The sequence below is a fragment of the Cavia porcellus genome, unplaced genomic scaffold, assembly GCF_034190915.1.
Source record: "Cavia porcellus strain 051 isolate PalLab524CR breed Dunkin Hartley unplaced genomic scaffold, mCavPor4.1 scaffold_3, whole genome shotgun sequence".
Lineage (NCBI taxonomy): Eukaryota > Metazoa > Chordata > Mammalia > Rodentia > Caviidae > Cavia > Cavia porcellus.
The window spans coordinates 11,951,427-11,973,973 of record NW_026947486.1 but is presented as its reverse complement, the minus strand read 5'-3'; the positions used below and the strand labels follow the sequence as shown (position 1 = coordinate 11,973,973).

The window sequence follows — 22,547 nt, the reverse complement described above, 5'->3', positions numbered from 1 at the left end:
TACCAGTGGAACCAACTGTATAAAACAATTACTCTTTTCCTATGGGTGCACAGCATGGACAGAGAAATCTCCCTCTGCCAGCTGGGCTCCTCCACAGGAAGGCCCTTTCCTACAGGTTCCCAGTGCGGCCAGAGAGAGTCAAACCAGATCTGCCTCTGTCTGCTGGGTGCCACCACTGGAAGGCCCTTTCCTATAAGTGCACAGTGCAGGCAGAGAGTATCAGCAGATCCGCTTCTGCCTGCAGAGAGCTGCCACCAAAGGCTCCTTCCTACAGGCGGCCAGTAGGAGCAGGGACACACAGCCAGGTAAGCCTGTGCACCTGTAAGCCACCATTGGGAGGCCCGTGGTTTCCCTAGGGCAGCCATCACTCACTAGCAGAATCAGACAAACACACCCCTGTGTGTCTGCCACCATCATGGGAGTTCCAGAGTAGACACACAGGCTGAGAGAAGCAGCCCCACCTCTAAGCACCCCTGATCATCAGGAAGCCGCAGTGTAGCCTGCTACCTCCTTGTAAATCTGGGGTTAGAGGAACCCAGGTGCCTGTCCCATCTTCCTACACTGCCTACGGGCAGCCAATGTGGGAAGTGCCTGGGGCCCCACACCAGCTTGTTGGAAGGAACCCAAGAGAATGTCAAAACAAGGGATCAAAAGGCAAACTCAAACCTCTACCCCACACAGAACAAATCTGAGATAAGATCATGGAAGAAAATGCAAGTCACACACCTGAAACCTCTGAGAAGATAGCAACTGAAGTAAGGAAACAACTTCATGAGACTGTAAAAGCAGTCAAATCAGAAATAATATCTCAGGTAAAAGAAGAAAGCACAAACATACTGAAACAATTGTTCAGCAGATATAAAGAAGATATAGACAAAAAAGAGGAGCATAGGAGAATGATGGAAACCTTGAATGAATATATGAAGGAGGGCCAGGGATATAGCACAGTGGCACAGTGCCTGCCTGGTAAGTGTGGGGTCCTGAGTTCAATTGCCAGTACCAAAAATAAATAAATAAATATTTAAAAGATATAGAAAGGAATTATAATGCATGAAATAGAGTCAAAGAGAGATCCAGGAAATTAAAATTTAATCAAAAGCTGGCAAAACTGTTGAAAAACTGAAGACAGGATTGCAGCTAATGATTGTGAAAGGAAAGGTCTCAGGGGCTGGGGATTTAGCTCAGCGGCATAAGCACCTGCCTTGCAAGCAGGCAGTCGTGAGTTCAATCCCCGGTATTGATAAAAAGGAAAAAGACAAAAAAAAAAAAAATCTCATAAAAACAACAAGAAATCAGGAAATAACTCAATGGCTACAAGATGATGCAAAGAAGCATAATTTAAGAGTTATAGGTGTTGGTAAGAAACAGGGATCAACATAAATGAAATTAAAAGACTATTTACAGAAGTAATAGAAGAAAACTTCCCAAACATGGGAAATGGATCTGGCATGCAGGTAAGTGCAGCATATAGGACTCCAACTAGCCATAACCAAAGTAAATCTACACCCAGACATATAATAATCAAGGTCCCAGAAATTCAGCACAAGAAAAGAATATTAAAAGCTGTTAGAGAAAAGAAACATCTCCTATAAAGGAAAACCAATCAGAATCACAGCAGACTTATCAACACAAACCATCAAGTCAAGAAGACAATGTTTCAAACCCTGAAAGAAAACAACTTCCAATCCAGATTGATGTACCCTACAAAATTATCTTTCAAAATTGGTGGAAAAATAAGATACTTCCATGATAAAGAACAATTGAAGGAATTCATGACTACCAAACCAACTCTACAGAGTGCTAAAGGAAATTCTAGTGAGAGATAAAGATATCTGACCATGGTTCCAGGAACAGCAGCAGAGGAGGATCCTCAAAAAAGGCAATTCAATGAAAGGGAAAAGTGGAGGGACAACAACAGGAGGATAGCATGGCAGAGACAAACATGTATGCTGGTTGTAACCATTAATGTAGATGGCCTCAGGTCAGCAATAAAAAGAAACACAGGGAGAGTAGATCAAGAAACAAGATCCATCGATATACTGTACACAAGAAACACATTTAACTGGAAAGGAAATTCATAGACTGAAAATCAAAGGACAGAAAGCAATTGTTCCAAGTGACAGGAGACCAGAAAAGAAGCAAGAGTAACTTACCCATCAACCACAGAATGGATAAGAAAGATATGGTATTTTCATGCAGTGGAAAGCTACCCAGCTATAAAGTAGCATGATCTCAAGGCTCCTGTAGGTAAATGGACCCAGCTGGATATCATGTTCATGAGTGAAACAGTTCAAACTCATGCATGAACCTGAGCATAAGAAACAGAAGGAGTTAATGGGATCCAAAAGCAAAACAGTTATTGTAAGAGTGACAGGGGAGGAAACACCTGGGAGGGAAAGGTGCTAACTACTGTTAATTTCTTATTCTTGTACTGTTTTCACAATTTTGTTAGGTTTGGCTTTGTTCTGTCTTGTTAGATTTTACTCTGATGATGGGAGCAGCTATTCTGAATATAATGGGATATATTATGGTAATCTTGGTTTCCTATATTGCTTTGAAATCTTATAATGCTTTCATTCATTTATTTAATTGGTTTTGTCTAGTTTTATTATGTGTGATGGTATTAACAGCGGTTTTGAAGAAAATGAGACATTATGGTAGCCATTGTTGATTTCCTATCATCTTGCCTTAAAGTCCTACCATGCTTTTGTTATTGTTTTGATTGATTCTATCCTGCTGTGTCTTAATTTTATTATGTGTGATGGTATGGACAACTTTTTTAAGGAAAAAGTAGTCATTGTCCATTTCCTGTTATCTGGTTTTAAAGTCCATTAATGCTTGCATTGTTTCAAATGATTTTATACTATTTTGTTAGGTTTGCTATTATTGTGTGTATAGGTATGGTCAACTATTTCGAAGAAAACATGAGACATTATGGTAGCCAGTATTGATGTCCTTTTGTCTTGTTGTGAAGTGCTGTGTTGCTTCATTGTTCTGTTCTGATTTATTCTTTAAAATAAAAAAAAATTACTAATAGATATGAAAAATCAAGCCCTAATACAATTGTATTAGGAGATTTCAATACACCACTGTCAAAAAAGATCAACTAGACAAAAAATCAATAATGAAATATTATTACTAAATCAAACTTTTGAACAAATGGACTTAGTAGATGTCTACAGTGTTCCACCCCATAACATCAGAATACAGTTTTCAGCTGCATACGGGATGTTCTCCAAAATATATCATATACTGACTCATATAACATACTTAAATAAAGGAGTTGAAATTATCCCATATATACTATCAGACAACAGTGCAATGAAGTTGGAAATCCATGCCAGAGGAAACCACAAGAACTTCATAAACACATGGAAATTAAATATCAGCCTATTGAACAACCAATGGGTCACAGATGAAATTAAAGAAATTAGTTTTACAGTTGAATGATAATGACAATACAACATATGGGAACTTATGGGACACAATGAAAGCAATCTTGAGAGGGAAATTTATAGCAGTAAATACTCATATCAGAGCAAGCACATATAAACAGCTTCAATGTTGAACTTCATTCATTCAAACAGGATCTCACCATAGTTCAGCTGGCCTCAAACTCATGGCCATCTTCCTGCATCGGCCTCCTGAGTGCTGGAACTACAGGTGAGTGCCACCACACCTGGCCTGCATTTCATTTTATGTATTTTATATGCATTTTGTTTGTTGTCACCTATGGATAAATTGTTTCCACCTTTTGGTTATTGTGAATTCTGTAAGCATTGACATACAAACCCAAGTTGCAGTGCTCCATTTTCATTTCTCCTAAGTAAACTTTCCTAAGAGTGTAATTACTGAGTCACATGTAACTCTGCATTTATCCCGTTTTATCTATTTCCTACTCTTATTAGTCCCACAGTTTGCTCCTATAATAAGCATTATCTCCAGATCACAAAATACCCTTCTACAATATAATGAGTAGGCACTAAACAGGCTGAGATCACAAGCTGAAATGAGGACGAGATGAAGCAAAGTAGGCTTAACCATACCCAGAATGTTCATTGAAAATAAAATGGGAAGGAACAAGCAATATTCTTACAGCAAACTGAAAGCCCTACATCTGCAGTCAATGAAACCTCTGTATTCCAGTGGAATGAATGAGACTACTGTCCACTCCAATTTGTTAGTCACCAAGCTTCAAAGAGGGAGCCAGTGGTCATTCGAGCAGCTCAAGCACAGCAGTAAGGCAAACACCAAAGTCTTACGCAGATATCACACATTTACAAACATTTATCATTGCTCCTAGAAACTTCACTTTACTATTTGTAGTCTTGCTATGTATTTCAGGCTGGCTTTGAACTTCCAGCAAGCACTCTACCACTGAGTCACATCCCAGGCCCTATAGTTATTTAAAAATTTGAACAGAACTTCAACTGAGATGAACTCAGCAAAGTGTAAAAATGTAGCAAGCAGTACGTAAACAACCTGCTACACTAAAAATACCACTGACTCCCCACAACAGGGAATTCACTTAAAGCCCTCAAAACTAACCCTTAATTTCATTCCTTTATGTCTGCCACTTATCAATAACTCTCATCTAAACACACTCAACTACCTTTTTCTCAGTCAAATGGTATATTCTATTCCCAAATCCCACCCTAAAAGACAGGCTTGTTTTCTGGTCACAATCAGGAAAATGGTACTCAAAATCATGTAGTGTGAATACACTAGTACCTTGGTTCCCAAATTTCCACAACTCTGGTGGCAATTGGAAAACCGAATTAAGGTCGATTCTGACCTTATGGGAAAATTTAATTTGCATTGTTTCTCACTAGTGAACCACACTGAATTTTTGGCCCCTGGGGAATGAGCCTAGGGCCAGAAAACTGTTCAACTACAGAAGTGAGACAGCTAACCATACTTTCAGTAGGTTGAAACTTATAAATTGCCAGGACTTAACCACTCAGACAAAACAAAACCAAGTACCAAAAAATAAGGCTTAACCTGTCCGTATGTTGTTAATGTATGTGTGGCTTGCCCTGGCCCCAAATACCTTCTTGCTGTCTCCATAAACACTTCCCCATCACTTGCTTACTAACATACCTCACTCTTACCCTATTCTTCATCCACTGCCCTTCATATGAAATACAAAGAAACTCTCACCCATAAAGTTGCTTAAAGCACAAATCAATTTAAAATACATGCTATAAATACCTTTAGATTTTCATCTACTACAAAAATCTTGTATTGCATCTTCATCTTTTATTACAAATACTTATGAGTACCAGTAATCGTCTCCAAGAGGGATCACAAAAAGACAGCAATCAAAAACCACAACCTTCAAGATTCCAGAAATCCACCAAAAGAACAGAATATTAAAAGCAGCCAGAGAAAAGCAGATTACCTACAACGGGAAAATTATCAAAATAACAACAGACTTATCAACACAAACTCTTAAGAAGGAAATGGAGAGAAATATTCCAAGCCCTGAAAAAAAATAATATGCAACCAAGACTCATATACCCATCAAAACTCTCTCTCTCAAAATTAATGGAGAAATAAGATGCTTCCAAGACAAGGAGGAACTGTGGGAGTTCGTGGCCACCAATCCAACCCTACCGAGAGTGCTAAAGGACATTCTACAGAAAGAGAGGAAGGAATACCAGGATTCCAGCAACAGTGGCAGAGAGGCCTCAATGAACTGGGCAGACAGTGGAATGAGGGAATAAGGTGGACAAATTATAGCAGAAAACTGGAATAGCAGACGTGAGGCAGAGATGGTAAGCTATAGTCTTTAGTATAGATAGCTCTGAAACATTATAAAAAAAGGCAGAGGTCATTGTTAATAGTGTATCAGGATTTAAAAGACACAGTAGTCTTATCGCCATGTTTAGTTTGAATTTAATTTGTTCTGGTCTGTCCACTCATGTCAGATTTGAGGGCACAGACATCTGACCCAAAAATAGCAGGTTATACCATGGTAACTATCCGTACTTTCCTATTAACTTAAACTGAAATCCCGTATTACTTACATTGTCTTACTGACTGATCTTAATTGAATCAGATTCGTAAGACCACGGTTTTGCCTTGGCTGATTTTATTTAAATTTGGTATGCTTGTTAGTATCAACCCTAAAAGTAGAGGCAACTACTCTGAAGATGTAAAAGATATCCATATTGGTATTAACAGCTTTCAAGTCCTACAACACTTTCAAAGTTATGTTTTTATAAAAATAGGTAATACTATGTTTATATTAAGCCGATGATGTGGACAAATCTACTGAAAATAACTAGAGAAAACAGTAACTATGGAAGATCACCTATACTGGGGTCTTATATGTCTAACCCAGTGCATGTTTTTCTAGGAATTGGTTATGCTGTCGTTTTTCCCTATAATACAGAGAGGATAGATATACATGTAGAAATTCACACAAGTTCTTTAAAAATCTACAGGAACAGATTATATAATGTAAGATGTAATGAACAGATACCCTGAAGAGACACTAAGAAACCCAATGCTAATTTTGTAGCATTGATATAAATTCTAGCAATACTATTACTCACTGATCAGAATATTAGTCTAGTCTCTTAAGTTCAATTTCAGCATATGTAAAGATAAGGACAGCTACTACAAAGAGAATGAGATACAATGGTAGTTATTGTCCTCCCCAATGTTAGATCTTAAAGACCTAATAAGCCTTCATCATCCTGTAATGATTTGATTTAGTTCTATAATATGCAATAAGATGGGGACAACTACTTGTAAGAAACTAGAGACAATTAGATATAACAGTGAAGATCTCCAGTGGACTTGCTTTGAAACCTGTACTTCTTTAAATTGTTTAACTGTTTTGTTGTTTTGATGTTTAATCTTACCCTCTTTGAGATATAAAACAAGTATGTAGGACTGATAACCATATTACTGAGTTTTTGTTCAATCATTCTGTTTGCAGTGTCACTTTTTGAATGTCATTTTACAAACCTTAATTTTATATCCTGAACAGCTATTTCTAAAATGACAATATGTAAATTATCAACTAGCTATTTACCATTTATTTTTCTGTAATTTTGTATTGTTTCTACCCTTTATCTCCATGTATTTGTTTCCCTTTCTTTAAAAAAAATTTTTAAAAAACCACAACCTTACAATTCTTCAGGCAGAAGCACTTTATTTTCACTTCTAAAAAAACACAATTGAACAAGAACAAAGGAGACTGTGCAGTTCAACTTTTTATTTTAATAAAATCAGAATATGCACAGCACATGCAGTGCTAGCAACTAAACTAATACAATAAGCAATTACTAAAGCTACAGTGACTTGAGGTTCAATCTCTACATTCAGCAAGTTTAACTCCATTCTTACAATTTTGGAAACTTTTAACTGAAAATATTGCTTGCTGATAAAACTTGCTCAAATGCTACTGCTGAATGTACAAGTCACTGATTATGCCAATACAACAAAGATAACCACATGTTTGAGGATTGCAATGTGCCAGACATTCACTGAAAAAAAAATACACACAACTAAACAAAACTCACACAACAAACATCTGAGAATCTGGACACTTCAGTGTTTTGAAGTGTTTCATTAATATCTTAAGACAAGTGTATCAAAACCTTGGCATGATTTAATTTCAAGTCGCCAATTTTGCTTTTACTAACATCAGAAAGTTATGGCTACACTGCCAATGCCGGGTCTGCTTAATTTGACTTAAGAGTTTAATATGACTTAACATTAAAAGCTCACACTACCCCGAAATATATAATTTCACGCATACGGTGACATTCAACATTCAAGTGCCAGTGTTTTTGTACTGTCTTTTGGTCAAGTTTCTTTAAACTTTCAAAGAATCACTTTTAGGCTTACAAAAATAAATATTTGTCAAAATGTTCAATAAATATTACATAAAACTAGCAGCAAAAAGTATCTAGAAATCTGTCGTGTGCAAATAGTTTTCTTCCCAACTATCATTCCCATGGTCCCAAATAAATTTTAGAATCTAGTCCCATCCCCTTCCTAGACAAGCTGCGTTCAACAATCTCCAAGAGACAAAATAAGATTGGAAGTTTTAAGGACACGCACACAAGACATATATATAAAATTCTCTGAATGTGCAATAAAAGAAGTACTTTGTAAAAAGTTATGGGCAAAATGTACAAGGGCCTAAACCTAGACTAATTGAAATAGCACCATAACAAATGACCTCAATACTGTCAAGTGCACCTACTTAATAAAAGTTTTAGAACAAGGCACAATACACTTGAAAATCTATTGCACTTTAGGAAATTTTTACCATCTTCCTATGCCACTGTAAAAAGATTGAGCGTTTTGATCACCGCATTCTGGCCACAAAATTAGCCCAGAATTCAAAGTGGCAGAGGCATTTTAGTGGTGGACAATGCTCATCTTTGGCCAGATTTAGCATAAACAGACTATAAATACAATGGAAACCTATGCAACTAAAACTGACTAAACTGCACTGTAGAGCAGAATTGACACCTTGTGCAGTTATGTACATATTTCCAACCTGTGTGATCTCAAAGATTTCTTTTTTGTTACTCTTCTGGAGCCATTTTTACAAAGTCTATAGTAAGCCAGTTTAACATCTCAACGCAGCTTGAACAGAGTAATGTGAATCGGCATTTAAAATAAAGCCTGCTGCATTAATTCTTCCTGTTCATACCCTCTTGACCAAAAAACATCAACACTAGCATGCGTTATTAGACCAGAAATCATCCAGTGCCCTAATGAGGGCTGGTCATTGCTGTGGTCAGCCATTCTACCATTTCAGTTTCATTTATGGCAGGCATTTAAAAAGTCTAAGTAGATGAATTCTCCTAAAAACCTATTTCAAGTTATCAGACCTTTAAACTTTCCCTGTAATAACATGCCCACATTTGGCTAGCTCATAATTAATGATCTGCCTAAACATTGAAAGAGGAATTGCTGTATTTACTTGCATTAACTTTGAAAACAGTGCTTTGAATGTATGCATGTATTCATACATCACCTCATCATGACTGGAATGGCTTGTTTAAAGACTATCAGGTTCTAAATACCTATCCAGGATAGAGTGAGCAAATCAGAACTTTAACTTAATACAGTTTGCCACATTAGAAACTAATTCCATTAATATGCTTCAAGACGTTTGTTGTTTGTTTTCCCCCAATCTGCAAGTATCAAAAAGCCTTAATGCAGGCTATCGTGTATGTTTTTTCCTTATATTTATGGATAAATCGATGATTCCTGTTAAGTTGTATCACACCTGTGTGCCAAGGTTTGATTTTAGCCCAAGTTCAGTAATTTATTTTGTCAAAACAATTGATATCTTGAGCATTACTGAGCCAACAGGACATCAAAATAAAAAGTTGTCTAAAGTTAAAGGCACAGTACATTAACAAACAAATGATCCTCAGTCACAAAATTATAAATGCAGTTTGGGATAGGGGTAGGCGGGAGGGGAGTTAATCCAAACTACAGCAATGAAGTCTTCAAACCATCTTCTGAACAGGGCTGCTGATTGTTCCTTTCGTTTCTTCTTGTGACCTTGAGCTCCCTTAAAAAAAAAATTTCAGTGGAGAATCACAGCTGGTAATGTACTGCGAGTTCTTGAAGCTACACAAGGTATAGTCTGGCTAAGTTACATGTGGTTTCCATATTAGCTGGTTTGGCAGGGTGACTGGCTGCAGAGCAGGCTCAGTTACCCCACCAGTCAACCCCCTGGGAGTTGTAATTTCCTCCATATCCATCGCTGTTGTAAAAGCCTCCATAGCCACCTAATGAGAGATGTGAAAAAATTCAATCATCAACCATTGTCAGAAAAACCCTTCCCATCACGCATTTTTAGTGTACAGTTATGAAAAGCAATCCAGTGTTTAACTTCCCCCAGTCTTAATTATGCTCTAAAACAGATGGCTGAAAGGAAACAGCCCTCCCCAAAGACAAGAGGTGAAAGATGAATACTACCTCCACCAAATCCTCTGCTGCCGCCATGGCCACCTCCACCACTGCGACTGCTGCTTGCGCGGCTGCTGCTGAAGCTGGAACTGCCAGCACCACTACTTTGTCGGTAGTCTCTGGCACCAAACCCTCCACTAAATCTACTGCTACAAAGTGGGGGAAAAAAACCGAAGTGTTGGTTCCCTTAAGATAAAATTCCACTGAACAACAAAATTCTTCAAAATGCACAATAACCAATTTCTCATTTTTTTCCCATTCAAACAATTCCCCACCCAGTCACTTAGTGATTTCAAAAAAAATCAACTTCAAACATTCTTTGCCCAGAGTAAACACTGGAAAGTGTAAGTGAACATTTATCCTCCTCATCATATACCCTGTCCACCTCACCTCTTAGAACGGCCACGACTGCCACCCTTGTAGTGGTGTTCAAAAGCCATGTTTTCCAGCCAAGATGGCACTTCCTGCTTTGCTTCAACAAGAAGATCCAACAAATCCTTAGTAATATTTACGTTCCTTTCATTGAAGAATGAAGTGGCAAGGCCTGTAACAGTTCCAGAAAGTATATATCAACAAAGATCATCAATAAAAATGCATGAGTCTCATGTAGTAAGTAGAATTTTTAAAACTTACAATCTACTACTTAACCTACTCAAAGTGATCTGAGTAAAACCTCACTGTACTGCTTAGAGACAACAATACAGTATTTAAGACCCTACAAAGTTTTTTCCTGTCAGTATCACAGCAGTAAAAGTAACTATCAGGCCATGCATGCTGTGAACCACTTACCAAGGTTTCCTACACGTCCTGTACGGCCAATGCGATGGACATACTCTTCAATATCACTTGGTAGGTCAAAATTGATAACATGTTTCACATTTGAAATATCCAGTCCTCTTGCTGCTACCTAAAAAATAACCTTTGTTATACAAGATGCATTTAAAAGAAAATATTTGAACATGAACTCAAATGAAAATACAGTATTATATACATACTGCAGTAGCCACTAGAATTGGGCTTTTTCCTGAGCGGAACTGATGAAGGGCTTCTTCTCTATCTCTTTGAGAGCGGTCTCCATGGATACTGGTACAAGCATATCCTTCATGGTATAAGAAATCCTCCAGAGAATCTGCACCCTTTTTGGTCTCCACAAACACTAAGGTCAGTGAATCCTTGCCTGAATTTGAAAAATTAACCATGTTTTCATTACTAAGAGTAGCTTAGTTCTTCTCTGTGTACTTACATGTGCAAACAGAAACAACTAAAATGGACTTTTAACAATGTTTTTTTCAATGGAGAGGAAAACAGTGATTCACATGGATGGGTGCGGGAAGCACTCCTGGGAACTAAACCCAGTGCTTTTAGACTAAGCTATGATCCCAAGCTTTTCTTACTTTTTTCAGGGTCTTACTAAAACTCACATCCTTCTGCCTCAGCCTCAGCCTCTCAGTGCTAACAGGCACGTACCAGTATGCCTAGCTCCAAATGGTTATTACCTAAACCACCAGAGTGAAGGTAAAGTTACTCATAACTGTACCTGTTGCATTTAGGAGGTCAAGAAGAAATGACCGTTTATCTAGTTCTTCCACCCAAACTACTTTCTGTGTGATGTTCTCAGAAGTAGAGCCAACTCTTCCCACAGCCAGAAAGATATATTCATCTAAGAAATCACGAGCCAGCATCTGAAGGGAAAAGGAAATAAAATTTTATCACCTATTAAGATAAAACAAATTTATTAAAAAATACAATTTGTATCATACAGTACCTGTATTTCCTTAGGAAAAGTAGCACTAAACATCATAGTGTGACGGACACCTTTTGGAGGCATAGTATCTTGCTCCACAATTCTACGTATCTGAGGTTCAAACCCCATATCCAACATCCGATCAGCCTCATCCAACACCAAGTACCTATCACAAAAAAAAAAAAAAATAGTTCAAATCCTCATACCATTTTGACACAAACAGCACATTATTCTTGCCACTAGCTAAAAGTCACTCTCAATTCCACAGCCAAATGACTTCTTGACTACCCCTTATTTGCTTATTCTTAGCTTATATTAAAAATGCTAACAATGAACAAATTGTTCATGAAAAAGGACTAAAATCATTTCATAATTTTTAGACAATACTAAAAAAACATTAAAAGCTTATTATATAGCCTTAAAAATTAACATACTTGCAGAAGTCTAATCCAATCTTTCCTCTTTCCATCATATCCACAAGACGTCCTGGAGTAGCTACTAACAAGTGGCATCCACGTTCTAAGTCTCGAATCTGCTGACCAATATCAGCACCACCATAAACCACACAAGGACGGACTCTAGATCGGTATGAGAACTGTAAGATAAATAAGCAAAGAAGTTCTATCAATTACTAGGTCAAGACTTTTATACGATCATCAAGTATTTTATTAGCATCCCTGATAAAGCTAAGGCTGAAATGTGTACTTACTTTTCTGGCTTCTTCATAGATCTGTACTGCCAACTCTCTGGTTGGTGCCAACACCAAGGAGATTGGGTATTGTTTGCGGCGCCCATACCTTCCATTTTCCTAACAGAAACAATTTACAGAGTAAATCACTTTTTAAACCACTCCTTTAAAGCATTTTACATATTACACCTGAATATTATCTCATTAAAGTGAAGGTGCTTTCTATAATTCCATTTTATTTGGCTGAGGGCATAGTGCAAAGAAATATTACCTTCATGGCCCTCAAAGCCTCACCGGGACCATCTGAATAAATCTGACTCAAGATGGGCAACAGAAATGCTGCAGTTTTTCCAGACCCTATCAAGAGAAAGCATGTCAATTCATCCATTTACAATTTTTTAAAAACCTATTTTTGAATAGACGTTAACTTTAACTGTCCTACCAGTAACCAATAATTTCACTTTATGCCTAAATGATTTTCCCAACAATCAAAAGTTCAGCCAACACTAAGTGATTTCTTTGGTTCGCCTACAACTCAAACCCAGTCTATTTTTATGTTTTTGTAGATTACGGCCACATTCAATAATGCATGTGTGATCTGTGGCTTCTTTCACATACCAAACAATATAGAGCTGAGTAGTTGCCAACAGCGACCACACGGCCTGCAAAAGCCCATAAGCATTATCTGGCTCTTTAAAGAATAAATGTGACACTGTTATTGTTAGCAATTGAACTTACCTGTTTGGGCACAAGCCATCAAGTCTCTTTTCTCTTTGATAATAGGAATAGCATGCTTCTGCACTGGAGTTGGGCGAGTATAACGAGTAAGCTCAATGTTTCCCATAATAATTTCTCCCATCTCGACATCACTGAACTGTCAACAAATTCAAAGGCGTTAAATAACTAGAACAACCTAAAGCCCCCATTTTGTTTTACGCTAACAATAATAAAAATAACCAACAGCCAATTTGTAACTTAAATGTGTAACTGCTTTAGTTAACACACTCCCAACCCCGGCCCTGGGCTAAAAAAACTGTCAACTCTCAGTCTTAATCTATAATCAAGACTCTAGGCTCCTCTTATGTTTGACCTATTTCCTATTTTGCATAGTGAATTATTTTAAAAAGTGCTTAACACTGAGCTCAACTCTTCGCACAAACAAGTTAAGATGTTTGGTTTACACATGCTTTAGGAAACTCATTTAATTCTGATGTGCTTATCTTAAAATATCAAGCAAAATCACTTACACTTTCAATATGTGGAGGACAGTTGTTGCCTGTTGCCTCAACTGGAATGTCATCATATTTCTCAAAGTTAATCCCAGTGTTGCCTCCAGAGAAGAGTTCCCTAAAATTAAAAGACAGCTAAGATTATCTACTACATACCTAAGACGTTCTCACAATTAACATGCATTTCAAAAACTTACTGCTCCAAGCGTTCACTTGGTGGGAGTGGTTTTGACCAGTCATCTTCATCTGATTTGTCACACCAGCGACTGTTTCCACCACGTTCAAATTTGCCAAAGCCACCCCTGTCTCCACGGCTGCCAATGCCATCATAGTCACCCCGTCCGCGATCATCAAATCTGAATAGCACAAGACATTAATCAGAATCATATCATATAACCATTATCTGATCCCTGTACTAGATGTGGGGATTAATAGAATTATTAATGTGACTATCAAAATATTAACAGTCCAACTCTGGCTTAGTCTTTATTTTTTGGCTTATTCTTTTTTTTTTTTTTTTTTTTTTTTTGTCTTTTTCATTTTTATAGGTACCAGGGATCGAACTCACGACTACCTGCTTGCAAGGCAGGCACTTGTGCCGCTGAGCTAAATCCCCAGCCCCTGCTTATTCTTATTTTATAAATACAGCTCACTAATTACCAGACTGTATATGATTTATATACCTTAGTACCTAAAATAGCTATCCTTTCTTTTTTCCTAATACCAGGACTCCAACTTGCAACCTCGCACTTGCCAGGCAGGCACTTATGCCACTGAGCTAAATACCCGGCCCCCAAGCTATCCTTTCTACTTGCAGTTATCCATCATAATCATGCCTCAAATCTAAAAATCAATTTATTTAAAATTGTATTTATGTCTTTAAAATTGGCATGTAGCTTACACCTTCATTTAAAGTACTCATCCAAATAGATTCATTAGCAGGAAAAAATAGCAAACCAAATATTAATTGTCAGAATTATACTAAGATGTCACTTAAAGGACAATTCATCTGTGTGGCAGGTTTTAGATAAAAGGTAGATAGAAAATCCTTACCTGAATTAAGATGGTTTAAGAGTTTTAGGCCTGTTTGCGAAAAATCAAGACACAGGACTAACCACAGCTATTGGGCGCATGGGGTAAGTTCACCACACTTGTGCAATCAAAAAATATGAGGTGTTTAAAACTTGTCATATAGAAAGTTCACAAAATTCTCCACATTAGGCTAGTCATTAAATGAAGTTATTCTTTTAAAGACAACTAAAATTAAAAAGTAGAAAAGAACTGATTTCATTATGCCAAAGAACATATTTGTATCTGATTTCTGTGCAACAGGTTCAATTCAGTAAAGACTTCTTGTGTCTTTGAGACAGGGTCTTCCTATACAGTTCAGGTTGGCCTTGCTTGAACCCACTACAGAGCCCAGGCTGGCTTTGAACTCACAGTGATCCTCCTGCCTCTGCCCCCCAAGTGCTGGGATTACAGGCATGTACCACCACATGTAAGGAAATCTTACAGCTAAGAAAACACAATGATTAAACAGACATAATGATCAGCATCCAAAGGAGCATTATCAATTAAGTTGCTACTGCATACATACCAAAGATGAAAAGAAACTACCTACCTTCCCCTTGATCCACTCCCACGATCACTGAAGAAACTAGACTTCCCTCTTGAATCATTACGAGATCCAAAACTGCTGTATGCATCCTTATCCTTACTAGAACTCCACCCTGAACTGTCTTTGTCGTAGTACCCTTCAAAAAACAAAAAGTATTAGCCCATTATATTGTGTTATTAAAAAACTTTATCAGCACAACAGAGAATTTTAAAAAAAAAGAAAACTTTTGCTAAAGTATTGTCAATCTTTCTGAATTTGAAGCCCTCTATTGACTTTATCTTACGTCTGTGGGCCAAGGGCAGGTAGAGGCATTCTTATCATGGACAGAAGTAAACCAAGATTTACAGGTAGTTACTCCAACATATGCAACGTTTTATTTTAAGTCTCTAGTTCTGATAGTCTAAGAATGTTCTGAATAAGTATCACCCTGGTCAACAGCTTCCCTTTAACATAATGATGATTTTATCTCTCTCTCTCTCTCACACACACACACACACACACACACACACACACACACGAGTACATTTTCATTTCCATTTACTTTAGAGTGTGAATTAGTTTACAAAGAAATGATTGCCATTGCTTCAATGTTTCTTAGAGCTTGTTTGTATTCAGAAAATCCTTATAACTTTCAGATTATTTGGTTTAGTATTTTTCAGTTTAAATAGTAAAAAAATACAGCCCACAGTACTTGTCATCTGTATATTCAGCTACTACGTGCTTGGTGACAATCAGGAACACCTGGAAAAGGAAACCACTTTCCTACACATTCACAATATGGACACATTCCAGGGTATAGCTGTAAATATTCAAGAGGAGATGACAGATTATTATTAAGTAGCCCAAGGATAGGTAGAAGACTTAAGACAAATACAGGGTTTAACTAGCTTCAATAACCTTATTAATCAGTCAGAAACAGTTTACAAGTTACTTTCCTTCTACCTTCCACCTTTGTTAAATAGTTTTGCTAGCAATCAATGAATGAATTACAAAAGGCCAGCTATTGGGGCAACTGCCTGTAATCCCAGCTCTAATCCCAGCACTCAGGAGGCTATAATGTACTGACTTACCTTTAGTAGCTTCTCTGTTCCTTAAATGTGGAGGAATGTAACGCCCCTCTGAAAGAAATAATAAAAATGAATTAAATGCCAAAAGCCTTGTAACAAAATTCCTGCCCCCTCCTTCAAGACTAGCTTTGTAGTCCAAGCTGGCCTTGAACTTGTGGGGATTTTCCTGCCTCAAGTTTTTCAAGCACTACAATATCAAGCATACATCACCATGCCCAGCTTCCAAAATTCTTGCTATTAAAAAACGGTCCTTGGGCCAGGGATTTAGCTCAAAGGCATACCATAAACGCCTGCCTGGCAAGCATGAGGTCCTGAGTTCAAACCCCAGTACCAAAAAAAAAAGGAAAACAAAATGGTCCTTAAAAAAGAAAAAAAAATCTCTAGCCTTCCAGTCAAATGAACTGCTAGAGAAAAACATAATCTACTTTTATTGTAAATGGGTTGTTGCTTCATAAAAACTAACTTAAAAGCATTTGGTTAAACAAAACCTTGACTTGAAACCCTAAGAGTTGGAACCCATAAATCAAACACATTTAACTAGCTATAGTGGCTATTTAATTTTTTTTAAAGGAATACAATGATTTGGGAGAACAGTCATGTAAACAGGAACTCTTGTAAGTAGTATTCTAACAACCTAAAAGACTGTAATAAATCACAGTTAATCATTAATACTCTGTCTCTGTGCCATTAAGTTCCAAAACACAAAAACTACATAGAATTCTGACTTTAATTTGGGGCTTGGTGAGTTTAAAGAAAGCCAACTTTTGCTCTGTATGCAGGCAGGAAATCAATTACATCAGTGGTGGTGAACTTATGGCACATGTGCCACTGCCAGCTGTTTGCATGCATCACTGAAATCTCTTATAAAAGGTTTGCTGTCACTGGCCTACACTATGATGAAAAGCAAAAAAGCAAATAATGTATACCCAAGTCAAGTCAACTTTTTCTTGTTTTGCAGTGCTGGGGATAAAACTGAAAACCTCAAGAATGCTAGGCAAAAACTACCAGTAAGCTATAACCCAAATCCCACAACTTGCTTTACTGTTCTGTTGTTTTTGTGGTACTGAGAATCAAACTCAGGACCTTGTGCTTCCCAGGCAGGCACTGTGCCACTTATAATCCCAGCCTTAAATGCTAAAATCTTTTTCACTTCTAGATTGAATTAAGTATTTTTAAAGTGTCCACCAAGCAGCCCCTCTTAAAAACAAAACTTTTAAGCCAGGGATACAGCTCAGCTGCACAAGCGCCCACCTTAAAACTGCCAAGTTGAGTTGATTTCCTGGTAACAAAACACAAAAACAAGCAAACCAAAAAAAAAAAAAAACTTAAAATTTACGTGACTATGCAATATATACATGTATCAAACATGGCAACCCATAAACATGTACAATTTTTTAAAGACAGGTCTCACTATGTAGTTCAGGCTGCCCTGTAACTGGTGATCCTCCTGCCTCTGACTCCCAAGGGCTAGGATCACAGGCGTATACCACTACCCACACCTGGCTACAATATTTGGTACTAGGGATCAAATTTACAGCTTTCCACTTGCCAAGAAGGCACTTGTGCCACTGAGCTAAATCTCGTCCCCTACAATTTTGTTTTATGTATCATTTTAAAAAATTATTTGCTGGGTGTGGTAGATCACTCCTGCAATCCCAGTACTCAGGAGGCTGAGGCAAGAGAATCACAGTGAGTTCAAGGCCAGCTTGTACTACATAGCAAGACCCTGGCTCAAAAAAAACAAAAAATTTAAGGCAGGGATGTGTCTCGGTGGGAAAGTACTTGTCTAGTATGAGCAAGACTCTGAGTTCCATCTCCAGCACCAAAAAAAAATTGTTTTTAATTTTAAAAAGTTTATATCTAAGTTCTTGAAAGACTGTTATTGCCAGGCATAGCGGTGCATGCCCATCATCCCAGGCTGAAGCGCACAACCACCATTGAGTTTGAGGCCAGCCTGGGCTACATAGTAAATTCAATGATAAATAAGAACAGGGCCTCCGTCCTGAATAAAGAAAACTGAGAAACTAGAGGGGTTTGGTGGAAAGCCCTTTCTCCTCCTCTCCCTAACTGCTGTATTAATGATATAGCATTTAAAATTCTAGCCATGGGGCTGGGAATTTAGCTCAGCAGCATAAGTGCCTGCCTTGCAAGCAGGCACTCATGAGTTCGATCCCAGGTACCACTAAAAAAGGAAAAAGACAAAAAAAAAAAGAATAAAATTCTAGCCACTATCCCAAAACTTAGTAAGTTCTTGTTGTCTTAGTAAGTCTCATTCTTTGGGGAGGGGGCTGGGAATCGAACTCAGGACTTCACACTTGCCAGGCAGGCGCCATGTTGTTAAGCTATACCCTCAGTCCCAAGTCTCATATTTTTCAGGAGTACAGAGTAACTGTAGGTGACAAATGGGCACAGTTCCCTTAATCGAATTTAATTCTGGTCAATTCACTCTATCATAGATTAACATACCACATCACCTATAAACTGGCTCAGGATTCAAAATGGACAGTCTTCCAGAAATAATCTGTATATTATGTAATCGTCTTTATAATGATTAACTTGTTTTACCCAAAAGAACCAATTAAGTTTCTTTTAGTACCAAAAAGGTCACAATGCTGAGACTGACCACTAAGTACTGCATAATTCTGTAACACTAAATCTATTAATTCTTTGGGTAGTAAAAGTTAGCAAATTTTAAAAATTTTAAATAGAACTAAGGAAATATTAAGCTTAAATATTCAGTAAATTCATAATTTGTTTTACTTACTACTGGCTGTACTCCCTCCAGTCTGATTATCTGAAGAGTTCAGGTCTAGGCCAGCAAACTAGGGGAGAGAGAGATGGTTAGTTAGCAGACCTACTGCTAAATTATACAGTATTAAGAAAATTAGCCCTGCACGCTGGAATTTAGCAGCTCCTCAATCACATTCAAATACCGTAGTTGTCCTGTGGTATATACCTCATAAGGCTGATAAAACTCAGAATGTGACTAAGAAAGCTTTGAAGACTGTAAAACTCTTTAAGAAATGAAAAATACTACTCTGTAGATAACGCAGGCGGCAGCACAGGAAGATGCTAGTGCCATCTAGCAGAAGAATCTGCGGACAAATTTCATTCATTCATTCATTCAAAATGATTTTTTCCTGTAACATTCTCCATAATAAAAGCTCCCCAATCACTTGCTAAACTAATTCTCAGTTATGCTGAATCCCAAGCAAAAGGCAGAGACTCGCTCTGCAGTTTTAAGATACCCTTGAATTCCCAAGCGATCCTCTTGCCTCATCTGATATTAAATAAAGACAAATGCCTCTGCCACCACCAGGCCAGGCTTAATCTCGATTTTTAAATGTTCAACAGGTAATGGATTCATCTTAGTGTCCATCATTATAAACACTGTCATACTTGGTATTATTTTGAAACTAAAAGTACATCCAAAAAATGTTAAAACAAATTTTGAATTGACCACTTTAATTGCTTTATCCTCAAATATACCACAAATACTTTTAACTAAGGTAATACTCTTTCTGAACAAAACATTAGCAACATACCACTTAAGTGAGCACTACGTTGAGTTCAACTGTAGTTACCTCATTTTAACTATGAGGTAAGCTCAAAGATGACCATTCTTAAATGACAATACGCTTACGAGTAAAGCATTTTACACTCTTTTTAGTCTTCACTTGTACCCATCCCCTCACTCTTCTCCATATTATAGAAAAAGGTCTCCTGCTATGTCCACGACTGGCCAGAAGCTACTTAACAAGTAGGATACATGCAAAAAGAACATTTTTTTCTCCAGAAAATCCACACAAAAAAACAAATCACAGGGTACTGTTGCCACGAGCTCGTGAGATGTTACACCGTATTTATAAATCTTGTGTTTAAAGATTGATACTGCAAACCTGCAAATTATCAATGGAGTCACTGAACACGAGCAGATGCTCTACAGTGCATACACCCTATCAACGTAGATGAAGTAAGACTAGGGGCTTCTTCTCAAATTTTCCATTAGAAAAATGCCCCCCCATCGTTTCTGCAGTTAAACTGACACTTTAAAGCACACCAGGAACACAAGTTCGGTTTTTTATTTTTATTGCAGCAACATGAGCTAAGAAGGACCTATAACCAATTCTGTAAATTAATACGAATACTGAAATTCTCTCAGAGGTCCCTCTGCTTGCTGCAGATTTTCATCTACACTTTTAAGGACCCTAAACATACACTTTTTAAATTAAATCAGTTACAAACTTAAGCTTCATTTCTGCTTATAAACTTAAAGTAGACACTAGCCTGTGTCGTTGATACCCGTGTCAATACCATGGAGAACGGTTTATTAAGGAGGGACGCTCACAAAGAATAGACCATGAAATCGTCGTCCTCTCAGATCACATTCTCCTAGCCTGAAACCTTTAGAAAGGATTCCGGTTAGGACTACAGCCCGGGTCCTGCGGGCTGCGACATCATAAAATTTTACTCCACAAGCAGCAACAAGTCAACAACAAAACTGCTTACTTCCCTTCATGCCACATTCCGGGAATTTTTCCTGTGGTGGATCTAGATCTAGATCTAGATCTAACGTCACTCACATAAAGGTACTCAACGCGCAATACCATTCCCAAAGAAACATGCGCAGTCCTCAGCGAAAACGCCAGTGACTTAAGGAGAAAATAACCGAGCTGGACTCCTAACCCCGACGTCTTCCCGCCGCGTTGAACCTCAATAGAGCCCAGCGCCACAGCGCACGCAGCGGCTCTTTACTCCCTCCCCTCCCCCCTCCCAGAATTTTCTGCGTCACAAAACTTTCCACTCCGGAAACGCGGCCTCGCGGCGCCGGGTCTGCAAAGACCCTGCGGAAACTCAGCTGAAGCAAAAATGCCTGCGGAAGGAAGTGCAGGAGAACAAGATATCTACTCCATCCTCTTTTCCAAGGCCTCCTCAACCCAGGACCCGCTGACCCAGCCTCTCCCAGTAGTGGGCCACAGCGCCGCCCAACCACCCAGCACCACACAAAGGAGGCTGCCGCCATTACCCCCGAGTGAAAGCCACCCCCGCCCCACGTCGCCCCCTCCCACATTCCAGGGCCACACTCCTCGCCCGCATACAAACGCAGTAACTCCGGACGCCACCCGGTTTTCTAGTCAGAAAACCATAGCCCTCGAAGCCAAAAAGGACCCTACGGGGAGGCCCCCGCGCCGCGCACTCACCTCCCCCACCCCACCTCCCGGGTCAAACAGTCGGGGTTCGCGCGTGCGCGTCCTCATGAGAGCGCGCACCCCTCCCCCTCCGCCCTCCTGCGCAAGCACACAAAAAAACCGCCATTGTGCTCAGCCCAAAGACAATACCGCGAGCAGAGCTCGGCCCGGACAACATCCATAATTAGTACTCTCGCCCCCTCCCCGTCTCTCTGTGGCCCGGGGATACTGACACTCTCAGGCACGAATCAGCCAGGAAATTGAAACTAAAGAGTGCCTGCTAGGCGCTACGCCATAAACCAGTTTAGGTCAGGGGAGTCACACAGCGGCCACCTCGATTTACTCCTTGCGGCTCACCTGCTGGTCCAGCCCGAGCGCATTTTCCACTGCCACATGACTCATCCCTGAAGAATACCGAGAACTCGGAGTCTTCTACTGCTGAGCGAGTGTGCCTGATTCACCGCAAGAACCCTCTCACGGGAGAACTGCGGCTCTGGCGCGCCCGATGCGGCCACCGAACTAATATACCCATTCGCAAGACTGCTACGTCATCACGTATGACGTGTGCCCCCCCCCACCGCCTTCCCCCGCCGCTGAGACTTCTGCCCGGCTACTGCGTGCTCCGGCCCCTAATCTCGCGAGACTTCTTAGTCAGTCCCGTCGACCCCTGGTCTTCTTGCTTGGAAGCCCCGAAAGTCAAAAACCGTCCTATTTTGTTTCAGCTTCACGTTTCATCGGCTCGCTAATATCCTAGCCTTAGTCTCGCAGTCTGGAGATCTCGTGAGAACTCATCGTCTCCTGTGGCCTCTAGCAACGGGACTTAAAATGCAACCTAGACGTCTTTCCCCATTTTTCCTTTATGCACTTTTGTTTTCGATCTTCCTTTCTCGCGCCCTTCCTACACTCTCAGTCCTTGGCTTGCAGATGTGGTGTGATTTCTTTGGTCCAATCAGCTTGCCTTCTCTTTAATAGAACCTTTCTAAAACCTGAGTTGGGCAAAAAGAACCCTGAAACCGCGAGGGCGATGGGTCACGTGACCGCAGGTGTCGCGTGCGGTG

General features: G+C 39.1%; 1 protein-coding gene across 2 annotated transcripts; it reads right to left on the bottom strand.

The window, feature by feature from the left end:
• Positions 1-7,145: 7,145 nt before the first annotated feature.
• Ddx3x (DEAD-box helicase 3 X-linked) lies at positions 7,146-22,005 on the bottom strand. Of its 2 annotated transcripts, none has more exons than XM_005008635.4 (17): positions 21,847-22,005; positions 19,065-19,122; positions 16,304-16,351; positions 15,237-15,369; positions 13,813-13,971; positions 13,634-13,733; positions 13,125-13,260; positions 12,658-12,743; positions 12,408-12,506; positions 12,133-12,293; positions 11,720-11,864; positions 11,492-11,636; positions 10,950-11,131; positions 10,744-10,861; positions 10,345-10,498; positions 9,964-10,103; positions 7,146-9,773 (listed from the first exon to the last, which is right to left on the bottom strand). In XM_005008635.4, exons 1-17 carry the CDS (start codon positions 21,889-21,891, stop codon positions 9,694-9,696), a joined length of 1,989 nt encoding a protein of 662 aa, XP_005008692.3. In that variant the 5' UTR covers positions 21,892-22,005; the 3' UTR covers positions 7,146-9,693. The 2 variants fall into 2 exon arrangements, with proteins under 2 accessions (XP_005008692.3, XP_063101800.1); XM_063245730.1 differs by having other exon boundaries at positions 9,964-10,100.
• Positions 22,006-22,547: the final 542 nt, after the last annotated feature.